At 38.1% G+C, this 12,636-nt stretch overlaps 1 protein-coding gene across 6 annotated transcripts in view; it reads right to left on the bottom strand.

Moving 5' to 3' along the window:
- The window catches only part of MTDH (metadherin), a 58,713-nt gene that overhangs the window by 31,062 nt on the left and 15,015 nt on the right, over window positions 1-12,636 (bottom strand). For all 6 annotated transcript variants that reach the window (XM_069601165.1, XM_069601163.1, XM_069601161.1 and 3 more), the window contains exon 2: window positions 8,834-8,935. In XM_069601165.1, the coding sequence (XP_069457266.1) occupies window positions 8,834-8,935 (102 nt within the window). The remainder of the gene's footprint in view (window positions 1-8,833; window positions 8,936-12,636) is intronic.

The raw sequence follows: 12,636 nt of genomic DNA on the forward strand, positions 1-12,636 counted from the left end.
TAAAATTTGGGGAAACTGACTGAATATTTACAACTCTATAATTATCTAAAGTCTCTGCTGGCAACGTTAGGAGTGATAAAGTAAATACAGCACACAAAAAAGGAATTCTGAGCATTTTCTAAAGGCTAGAAATGGATACTGCAGTGTTTTGGTCTGCCGACTAATGGCTGGTACATGAGGTTTTTCATTAACTCATGGCAAAAACTTTTTTCTGAGATTTTTGTTCTGCTTCCATTATATCAAAATTTCTTTCTTTTCAAACCACTGTCAATGGTGACTGGTTTTAAAACTGTACTTGTACAATATCATTTACATGTGGAATCTAGAAAAATGGCAGAGATGAACTTATTGGCAGAACAGAAATAGTCACAGACGTAGAGAACAAACACGGTTACCAAGGTGGGGGGAGTGGGACAAACTGGGATTGACATTGCACTACACTGCACTACTATTAACTAACAAGAACCTACTGTTCAGCACAGGGAGCGCTGCTCAACTATTTGTGGTGACCTAAATGGGAAGGACATTTAAAAAAGAGTGGCTGCATGTATACATACAACTGATTCACTCTGCTACACAGCAGAAACGAACACAACACTGTAAAGCAACTATACTCCAATAAAAATTAATTTTAAAAAATCAGGAAGGAAAAAAGTACTTGATGGGCCTTCCCTGGTGGTCCAGTGGTTAAGACGCCATGCTTCCACGGCAGGGGGTGCACATTTAATCCTTGGTCAGGGAACTAAGATCTGCATGCCACGAGGCGAGGCCAAAAATAAAGTAAAAAAAAAAAAAAGAGAGAAATGTACTTGACAAAATTAAAAGTTGTTAGTGAAATTTATTTTGAAAGTTTTAGCATATGCCACCTGAAAAGTATGAAAATGATTGCTTCAGGATCAACTTCATCTACTTTTTACCTAAACAAATATGGCAAGTCCCTAATTTTATACTGCTCAACATTTTGGCACTATTTTCCTCACTTGTCTCAACATACAGGTGAGCTGTGCCTGGTTAAATAGTAAAGGATAAAATGAGCTGTGCCTGGTTAAATAGTAAAGGATAAAATGAAAGTCCCAAAAGGCATATGAATTCCATTTCTCTACTCCATCTAAACTAGCAGTTCTTAATTTAACTTAGTAACTTGATGACACAAAATCAAGACGAGATTATGAAAAATGTCACAAACCTTTTTAAAAGTAGAGAGGCCTGCAACTGATTTCCCCCATTTTGAGGAGTGGGTGTGATTTAAACTAGACTCAGGATCACCCCACCCACTACTATCCTGATACATTTTTCTGAATGGAAGAGTAGAGTTGCAGGTGTCAGGAAGTGCACACAACTTGCACTTTAACTCTTCTCATCCTGGTTATTTTCTTTCACAGCATTTATACTTGCTTGTTTCTAGTTGTTTTCCCCACTAAACTTCATGAGAACAGTGACTCTTTCATCAACCTTTTTATCCTGTTTTACCAACCATTATATTGCTAGAGCCTACAATGCTGTCTTTTGCACACAGAAGTGTTCCATTAATGTTCGGCTTATTAATGAAAGGGCCTAAAGACTGAATTACAAACAGCCCTATTTACCCAACTTTCACTGCTCCCTCAAATAAAATCTGAGCTATTTGTATACTTGATTTACCAACCAAGCCATTAAATTATTTAAATATATTTGGTGTTAGCTCATAAGTTATGGTACATTGCATAAGCCACATGGTTATCAACTTATAATCTTGAAAATTTATAAGAAACCTTTCTTAAGAACTTCTTTTAAGAAGCCCTTAACTCGCTCCCAGATTGGGCTCTCCCATTTCCAATTTTTTGTTGTTGTTCAGTCTTTCAGTTGTCCAACTCTTTGTGACGCTATGAACTGCAGCACACCAGACTTCCCTGTCCTTCACCATATCCCAGAGTTTGCTCAAACTCATGTCCATTGAGTAAGTGATGCCATCCACCCATCCAGTCCTCTGTCACCCCTTTCTCCTCCCGACACTTCCATCTTCCCCAGCATCAGAGTCGTTTCCAATGACTTGACTCTTTGCATCAGGTGGCCAAAGTTTTGGAGCTTCAGCTTCAGCATCAGTCCTTCCAGTGAATATTCAGGACTGATTTCCTTTAGGATTGACTGGTTTGATCTTCCTGCAGTCCAAGAGACTCTCAGGAGTCTTCTCCAGCACCACAGTCTGAAAGCCAATTCTCTAGCAACCAGCCTTTTTATTGTGCAGCTCTCACATCCGCACATGACTACTGGAAAAACCACAGCTTTGATTATACAGACCTTTGTTGGCAACGTAATGTCTCTGCTTTTTAATATGTTGTCTTGGTTTGTCATTGCTTTTCTTCCCAGAAGCAAGTGTCTTTTAATTTCATGGCTGCAGTAACTGTCTGCAGTGATCCTGGAGCCCCTCAAAATAAAGTCTGTCACTGTTTCCACTGTTTCCCCATCTATTTGCCATGAAGTGATGGGACTGGATGCCATGATCTTCGTTTTCTGAATGTTGAGTTTTAAGCCAGCTTTTTCACTCTCCGGTTTCACCTTTATTAAGAGGCTCTTTAGTTCCTCTTCACTTTCTGCCATAATGGTGGTGTGTCATCTGCATATCTGAGGTTACTGCTATTTCTCCTGGCAATCTTGATTCCAAATTGTGATTCATCCTGCACAATAGCCTAAACTAATTCCACTTGGGTGATCCATTCTTGCTTCAATCTAAGCACTTTAAAAAACAAGTTCAGTTTCACTTTTGAACCCCCTACCACTTCCTGCCAAACAGAACTACAGCATCATGGAAAAACAATGTGCTAAGGCGGTAGTCCTGGTTCTAGTCTCAGTTCCACTGTTTGTTAGGCATTCAGACTGAAAAGTCTAAAGGCAGAAATGAGGGTTCTCTTGGTTAACCTTAAAGAAGGCCTTGAAAATTAATTCCTTGGGTGGAACCCAAATCACAAAGCTACAGACTGTGGTACAAGGGAGCCTGGAAGGTCAAAGAGTCCAAGACTTAGAGAATCAGATGATATTAAAGCACTCCAGATAACAAGACATTTTAATGAACCCAAAAGACTATATTAAGAGTTTAAAACAAGGGTTCAGGGGAAAAAAGAAAAAAAGAGACCAGACAGGCTTTGTAAACTATAAGACCTCTTTTGCACTCACTCAACTTTGCTGCTGTATTGCAAAAGCAGCCACAGACAATATATGAGTAAGTCTGTCTGTGTTCCAATAAAACTTTCAACAATAGGCAGAGAGCCTGATATGACCAGTTGGTCTTGGTTTGACAATCCCTGGTTTGAAACTACAGTTTCTAAGATACATTATGGAAGATAAAACAAATGTATGTAAATTCCCTGGGCATGCAGGTTTTTCTCTATTTTGCTAAGAGCTGCTACAGTTTATGCTTGTATAAAATCTATGCTGCCTCAGAATAATTTTGTCTTTGGTTTCTAAACACTAATTACTCCTCACACGTCTTGGTCATAGGATAATCTTTTATACTCTTAAACCGTGTTGAGAATATTGAAGAGCCTTTGTTTGTGTGGGTTGTGTCCACTGATATCTACCATTATAAATTTAAAATTTGTTTGATATGAATTAACTTATTTCAAAGTATAATAAACTATATATTGTATAATTGTACCTATATAAACAAACTTATTTTCCGAAACAAACATTTTAGTGAGAAGAATGTCATGTTTTACATTGTGCAAATATCTTTTGCATCTGGCTCCATTAAAAAAAAACAAAACCCTGGATTTGCATATATGTTTTTGCATTAATTTACTTTGATACGTTGTTTGATTGAAGCATATAAAAAATATAGCTATGTACATGCAGATACATAACTGGAAGGAGTAGTTTTTCAGTAGTTTTCTACATAATAGTGCTATTTTTTTTGCATTAAAAAATATATTTGTAAAGCAATTAAGTATAATTGCTTTACAATGTTGTGTAATTGTGATATTCTTGATAGTACACCAAAGATTAGTAGTTGCAAGGGGAGGACAGGGAAAACAGGGAGCAACTGCTAAACAGGCACACGTTTTCTTCTTGGGAAGAGGAAACTGTTGAAAGATTAGATTGTGGTCACAGCTGTACAACTCTGTAAACACACTAAAATTGTACACATGAAAGAGCTAAGTTATATCTCAGAATAAAGCCATTTAACAAAAAAGAATGAAAACCAATGTGTCTGGAGCTTAGAGAAGTAGGAAAAGACTTGAGCTACAGTGCCTTTGATTATATTCAAGATTGTAGAACAAGAACAATGAGAAGTCACAAAGGACTTTAAATAGAAGGAAAAAATATTACACCAAAATTTGTCAAACGTAGTTTCTTAAAAACTGTTGCAATGTTGAAGTCGAAACTTCGTCAGTGAGCTTTCTATACTACATTAAAATCCACTGATCTTGCACTTAAATGAATCTTTTATACTTGTCTAATTTTAGAACATGCAATCATTGAGCATTTGGAAAATACTGATTCGCTGAGTTATGCTAAGCAGAGCATATACATCTCTCAAAAGGTTAAAAAGCATTCCATTATATGCAATATCTTTAAAAAAAATTAACATCACCACTGATCTCATCATAAATTCATTAAGTACTGGGACGTTTTTAAGCTCATGGCCGTAGACATTTTCCAAATTTCTAATTTTTACTTGGAAACAAAGCGTTTTTCAACAATACTATCAGTTGTTTTCCTTGAAGTGTCCTGACTATTTTTGAGAAAATTCTACAAATACCGGAGTCTAAATAACCATGGCCTGCTTACTACTTGTTCTCTCAGGTGAAAATGGAGTAACAAGAACTAAGTGGCTAGTCCAGCCTGCAACTCAGCTGCACTGGTGTTTTTCCTCAAGACAACCACTGTTTTTCAGTACACAGCATACTTTATGCATACTTCCCATTTCATCATACAGAATAATTAAAAGGCATGTATTCAGAGGTCAAGATTTAATAAAATTAATTATCATTTTTATAGATTCATCAAGAATACTTTTCTAGTGGAACAAGGTTTTTTTTACACTGTAAGTAGACTACTGTAAAGAATTCAACTACTATTAGTTTGGTGTCACTGACTTTGTACTACAGAGTCAATAGTTTTGCTCACTGTTGCTTTTGGACCATTAATGCAAGAATTAGAGTAAAAAAGACAATGTTTCAATTATTAGGAAAACAGTTTTGTCTTCTGGGACCCAAAAAAGGTCCTCGGAACCTCTGCCCAGGGGTCCATGGACCACACTTTGAGAACTGCTATTTCAGAGAAACTGACAGACCATTCCTTACTACTATGTGATCCTGGGAAATTCATTAAACTCTTTTCAATTAGCTGTATTAAAAAAAAAAAGATCATACCCTCCTCCCCAGAGCTGTACCTTAGGATTAAGAGATGTGGAAATACTTTGTACATTGTGTACATCACAAAATGTAAGAAGCTGTTAATACTTATAATGAATATTTCAGTAGGACAATCACTGACTTCGTCCTCAACAACCTGATGGTGACTAAATGTTATACACTTTTGTGTTTGTTATTTTTCTTACTAACCACCTTTATACTTCTATCTTAATTCAGACCTTTACAATCATGGATGGAATGCTGATTCATTCATTACAAATATTGCTGAACATATCTAAGTTTTTATCACTTCCCACCCCACCCTGACCTGTCAAACTTGATTGGCCTTTCCCTTGAGTATGTCTAAATATATTCTTTTGTTTCAACGAACAATGACTGTGTTCACTTGTTTCTCTCCTCTGCTGAAAGTGGCCCCCACTTCTACTTACTGAAATACCATCCCCATCCACAACAGTCCAATTAAGTCAATCTTTTCTGGCTACCCAAACAGGATAATCCTTCTCTGAATACCTGGCACTCAAGGCCTTACCTGATACCTTCTCTTATGTTTGCCTTTCCTGAACAAGGCTGTAATCTCTCTGAGGGTAAGTACATCTTCTATTTTTCTTTACTCCCTTTCAGCATCTAGTAGCACAATACATTCAGCCCGGCTAATGGACCAATGCATATTCTATTAGAGACCAGCATCAATGAAGTACTGGCCTTCAAGCACTTTTGGGTCAAGCACTGACCCAAATGAAAACCTGGTGGCTTGGCTCGCTTTATGCCCTCAAGATCTGTAGCTCGTCTTATCTGCTTTCTAGACAAAGTTTTATCTATAAGGCTTACTCAAGTGATGGGCTTCCCTGGTGGCTTAGTGGTAAAGAATACACCTGCCAATGCAGGAGATGCAGGTTTGAACCCTGGGTCAGGAAGATCCCCTGGAGAAGAAAATGTCAACCCACTCCAGTATCCTTGGCTGGGAAGTCCCATGGACAGCGAGCCTAGCAGGCTACAGCCCAGGGGTTCACAGCGCGACTCAGTGACTAGGTAACAACAACAAACAAGTGACGAGACAAGGCATTCAGTATCACTGCACAGAGTCCAACTGCTTTATGCACAAACTGTATTTCTCAAGTTGCCTAAGGTGTGGGTCTGAGACAAAAACAAATATATAATAATATATATTAAGGTACATAATAGATCTAAAATGTTTATTTATAAAAAAAGACAAGAAGTCTGAAAAAACCCCACATTTAAAACACATAAAAGCACGCAGCACAAAAAATTAACTGAAAAGAGAGCTGGACTGAACCAAGTTAAAAAGGATAAATTTTAGACGCAAAATGGAAAAAAGAAACACCAGCCATGGGTTGTAGCGTTTATTATTAAGGAAAAAGTCAAATCAAATAGGCAACTAACCAAAGGCAGAAGCCTTGCACTGAGAAGGCAACAGTGGCTAAAAGGAGGTGGTTCTGCCAAGTGATCACAAAGTGCACGGGCTTTGGCATCAGAATGAGCTGGGTTCAATTCCTAGTTCAGAAACTGTTAATATACACGAAATCAAGAAAAGTCATAAAATTCCTCTATACTTCAGAGCCCTTATCTGTAAATGGGGCTAATACTATTTGCCTGGAGGAGTTTTTGAAAGGATTAGAAATAATACAAAGCAGTATAAAGCATAGACTTTGGAGTCAAGATGGGTCTGACTATACTTGTAATAGCTTAGGTAACTTAAACCTCAGGTTTCTTATTTTTAAGATAGGTATAATACCACCTCCTTAGTGTTCTTATAAGGATAACTAAAGTAACATGTATATATATTCTAGAAAGTCTTAAAAGTACACTCAGTGAGCACTCAATAAGTTGTTCCTTCTATTTGAGTAAATACATTTACCTCATCTTGCACAGTGCCGGCCACATTATAGATACTTAACAAATGTCAACTATTACAATTATTTTCTAACATAAGATATTTCAGAATGATTTTAATCATCCTGTGGTTTTACATCCTGATACATACAATCTATATATGATTAATCAGAGACAAATGGTAGCTGATAAATTATTCCAACTACAGATTTTTCAGGATAATTCAGGGAGTAGAAGCAGGAGTAAGGTATAAAACGTTCACTAGTAGAGAGAAAGCCCAGGAATAAGGAAACATTACATGCAAGAAGTATAAATCTATAAAGCTATATTAAACATATAAACTATTCACAGTGTAAATTCACAATTCCTAAACTGTATGCTTATTTGTTAATACCAGTAATTTTCTACTTATTTTACTGCCAAAGGACAAGTCAGGCATATATTTAATTCTTTCCCACAACCATCCTTCATTTTAAGCTATCCTACCTGCAGTTATCTTGGCCCTAGACCAATTTCACTGGATTACAGGGGCAGAATTGATCTCACCAGTTCTTCAGTGTTACTTTGAAATTACAAGCGTTAAGAAACTGTATCAACCACTTTACACCATGATTCTATGGGGCAGGAGCTGCAGTACCTTGGTTTCTAGAAACTACTTACTTACCTGTGGCTGCTTTTTTGTTTGCTTTCCCCTGAAAAGGAGTTACGTATGCACAGGGTTTAAAAAAAAAAGAAAAGAAAAGAAAAGAAAAGGGTGTGCATGTGTGTGCAGTTTTTTTTTTTTAATTTTCAAGAAGTTTGGTAATAATAAGAGAGTGCCAAGAGGAGACAGCAGCTTCTAATATGGTAGCCCTCATATTATAAGAAATCTGCAAAAGCTGGCACACAAGTTCATCTCTTCTGTTGTTATGCCACTGGTCATGTATGCAGTTTTTAATATACCAAAAGGAATTAAATAAGAAGTCTCTTGCCCACAGCAGGAGGTACCACTGTTAAGTTTCTTGTACATTTTGCCTACTTACAAGCTAAATTAAGTCAAGTAAAAATGCGTCAGTTCTAACACTGGCAACTAGAAAATGAATAAAATCCCAGGGATCTATCATTTATGGGGTATACACTGTCTTATTTGAAAATTTAACAGTGCACACCCAAATCTTTTAATAATGACCTGAGTATAGAACATTTTCCTTTGTTAAACAAACTCAAATTGTATCTAGTAACAGATGATTATGCTGCTATCACAAAAGAAATCTACTTTAACACTACAATAGGACAATTTTGTCAAGCTTTTTAGTCAGATGTGCACTGTTAGCAAAGGTAACACAATTTTGTTTTCCTGTAAGAAATATGTAACATATCTGGAACCTTATTCATACAAAAGATGTTCAAGTCATGAATAAGTTGTCTTTGGCAGAATGCTTAATAATGCCACAGCAACCTTTAGAAACACATAGTGATACATCCTTCCTTAGAAACACAAAACTTACTTAAACCTTCACTACCTATCCATCCACTACGATAAGCTCACATTTTTAGTCTTCCTTAAATGGGGGGGTGGCGGGGTGTATATGTAACATTTTGTATGTCACTCTCTTTATTAAGAGCCTAATGTCATAGGCTCCCAAACTTACCTTTTCGTTTTTCTTGTCTGTCTCTACTGGCTGCTTTGCTGTTACATTTCGAGGAGTTCGGACAACTTCTTCCTCAGCCACTTCAATGGTCCGTCCATTTGGCTGCATAGCAACAAAAATGGATGCTGTTACCAAACTGCCCAGCAGATCAAATCAAAGATCTATACTCAGGAAATAGAATCAGTGATCAAATTCTACCCCAACCAAAACTAAAAAGACTTTTATACAGCTGTGTCATCTAAGACGTGTCAGACTACCATTTCTAGGAACGTGTAGTGTAAAAAAGAATGAACTTATAAGCGAAATTTGTACCACAAACTTATATTCTGATTTCACCTAGGCATCAGTACCTCCAACAAAAAATAATGGAATGGAAGCAAGAACTAAATGGTACTTGCACTCTGACCACCAACTGGCTGTGTACTCGGAGTATTTCATTATCTTTGAGTATTATTTCTACATCTGTAAAAATGATAGGTCTGATCTATTCAAAAGTCCATGAACGTTTTTGGTAAAGGGCCAAACAGAAAATATTTTAGGCTTTATGAGCCGTGTAGTCTCTGTTACAACACAAAACTCTGCTAGCACAAAAACAGCCAGAGATGATACATGAACAAACGAGTGTACCTGTGTTCCAAAGAATTTTATAAACATAGGTGGAGGGCCATATTTGGTCCAAGGACCATAGTTCATTGGTCTTTGTATTAGATAATCTCTAATGTCCCCTGTAATCCTACAATCAAATGGCTATACTATTCTAGGATTTAGAAGCTTTGCTAACCCAATGCCACAGTTTAAAACGGCTATCTCAGCTTTCCCAACATCTCTAAAACAAAATAATAGCACTGAGAGATTTTCATGAGTAGAATGAAGTCTGTGAACACCAATCCTAACTTTTAATCAGAATCACTAGTTTTTTGTTTTTTTTTTTAAGCATTTCTGAGCCCCATCGCCAGAAATGTACTTAGATTCAGGACCCTGAAGAAAAGGACCAGGAATCTGTATTCTAATCTCTTCTTTCTGGATCCTACTACTTCTTTTCACTTGCCCATTCTTCTCATATTCAACACAATAAGTTAATAATCAATATACTAGTTTCAATTGCTTTATTCTCAGTTCTTGCAGAACTTTCATCAATTACTTATTATAGCAGAGCTATAGTCAAGAAAACAGTATGAGCGTGCAAAGGTTTCCTAATGTGACATTACCTACATTTGTGCTAAATTATCAGGGATATGCAGTTGGAAAAAAGAGACAAGATTTACAGCAGAAAAATCAAAAAAGCTGTCTTTTACTTGATTAAATTCCTAGTTAATCCAAATTTATTCTGCTGAGTTTTGAGCAACTTGTTATAGGCAGACGGCTAATGCTGAAACGAGGTGTCCTTACTCTTGGTTTGGTTTTCTTTCTTCTGTGCTGCTCTGCTCCTTTAATGCTATCCGTTCTCATTTGTTTATGTATACTGGGGGGCAGGGATGAGGTGGGGTGGAGGAGACAGTGCATAGAGAATGGTCAGAAACCCTAGAGAGGGACTTGGACTTACAGCCATATCCACATCAGGAATACAAAACTTTCATTTAATTCTATCAATACTTTCCAGTATCACCACCTTACCTGTAAATTCTCAAGTGCCATTTATTTCAGACCATCCTCTCTCTAGCCAAACTTATTTTTTCAGGTTTTCTGGGGTCATCCTCACCTTTCTATGTAAGCTTTACTCCACCTGAACAGTCTCACAGCTTCAAGTCCACACAGTTCCCCATCTTTTTACTTGGCAGCTCACAAGCCTCATATACGTGAAGCTTCATTTAACTAATCCTTTCAGGAAACTATCATAGTCACTTATAATACTTCCATTTTACTCATGTAAATGACTAAATTGAGTCATTTTATATACTGGGCCTCCTTGGTGATTCAGTAGTAAAGAACCCACCTGCCAATGCAGGAGACAGGTTCAATTCCTGGGTTGGGAAGATCCCCTGAAGAAGGAACTAGCAATCCAGTATTCTTGCCTGGGAAATCCCATGGACAGAGGAGCCTGGCAGGCAACAAGTCCATGGGGTCACAAAAAGAGCTGGACACGACTTAGGGACTAAGCAATAACAACAATTTATATACTAACTGTAAAAAGGTGAAATTAAGTGGTTAAAAACTATTAAAAAACCACTAAACAGTTAAAGGAAATTCCTTTGAGACAACTGCAAACATGTTCAGAGCCACCCAAATCACAGATGAAACCATCCCTCCTTTTGAACAGTCAGAAGTCCTCAGTCAGTGGTCAGGAACGCTCAGTGTCCATTTTATCGGCTTCCAATGGTCAGCAAGCCAAAGGTGGTCCCACGCTCCAACCCCTGCTGATTTTCCTTCCTTCTCTGCAACATCGACTTGTATAGTGGCTAGAACTGCAGCTGTTCCTTCTGGTCTACGCAGATTTTCCAATTTTCCACTGTCTCTTGGGCTTTATATAGGCTTCATAATTACTGGGACTCCAAAAGTCATCAACAACTCCCTGCAAGTGCCTGGTATCATGAAATACTGATAAAAAGCCTCCTATCCTGAAGAAAAAGTCAACAGCAGGAAGAAAGGGTACACTATTGTGGTTGTGCCTCTCTTACCCACCACCCATAGCACTAATCTGGTCTCGTATTCTGCTACCACTGGTCAAGAAGGCCTTGTCCTGGAAAAGCATTGTTGTTGTTCAGCTGCCCAGTCGTGTTTGACTCTGCGACCCCATGGACTGCAGCACGCCAGGCCTCTCTGTCCCTCACCATCTCCCAAATATTGCCCAAATTTATGTTCAGTGTATCGGTGATGCCATCCAGCCATCTCATTCTCTGACGCCCTCTTCTCCTTCTGCCTTCAATCTTTGTTAGCATCAGGGACTTTTCCAATGAATTAGCTATTTACATCAGATGACCAAAATACTGGAATTTCAAATTCAGCATCAGTCCTTCCAATGAGTATTCAGGGTTCATTTCCCATAAGATTGACTGGTTTGATCTTCCTGCTGTCCAAGGGACGCTCAGGAGTCTCTACCAGCACCACAGGACATCAATTCTTTTGCACTCTGCCTTCTTTACAGTCCAGCTATCACAACTGTACATGACCACTGAGAAGACTACAGCCTTGACTATATTGACCTTTGTCAGCACAGTAATGTCTCTGCTTTTCAACACACTTTTTAGGTTTGCCATAGCCTTCCTGCCAAGAAGCAAACATCTTCTGATTTCATGGCTGCAGTCACCATCCACAATGACTTTAGAGCCCAAGAGAGGAAATCTGTCACTACTTCCACCTTTTCCCCTTCTGTTTGCCATGAAGTAATGGGGTCAGATGCCATGATCTTAGTTTTTAATAATGAGTTTTAAGCCAGCTCTTGCACTCACCTCATTCAACCTCATCAAGAGGCTCTTTAGTTCCTCTTTGCTTTCTGCCATTAGAGTGGTATCACCTGCATATCTGAGGTGGTGGTTGTTTCTCCCGCCCATCTTGATTCCAGCTTGTAACTCATACAGCCCGGCATTTCTCATGATGTGCTCAGCGTATAGGTTAAACTAACAGGGTGACAGCAGACAGCCGGGTGGCACTCCTTCTCAATCTTGAACCAGTCAGCTGTTCCATGCAGGGTTCTAACCGTTGCTTCTTGGCCCACATACATGTTTCTCAGGAGACAAGTAAGATGGTTTGGTATTCCCATCTCTTTAAGAGCTTTTCACAGTTTATTATGATCCACACAGTCAAAGGCTTTGGCGTAGTCAATGTTTTTCTGGAATTCCCTTGTTTTCTCTATGATCCAGCGAATG

This window comes from Ovis canadensis, chromosome 9 (genome assembly GCF_042477335.2).
Source record: "Ovis canadensis isolate MfBH-ARS-UI-01 breed Bighorn chromosome 9, ARS-UI_OviCan_v2, whole genome shotgun sequence".
NCBI classification, from domain to species: domain Eukaryota; kingdom Metazoa; phylum Chordata; class Mammalia; order Artiodactyla; family Bovidae; genus Ovis; species Ovis canadensis.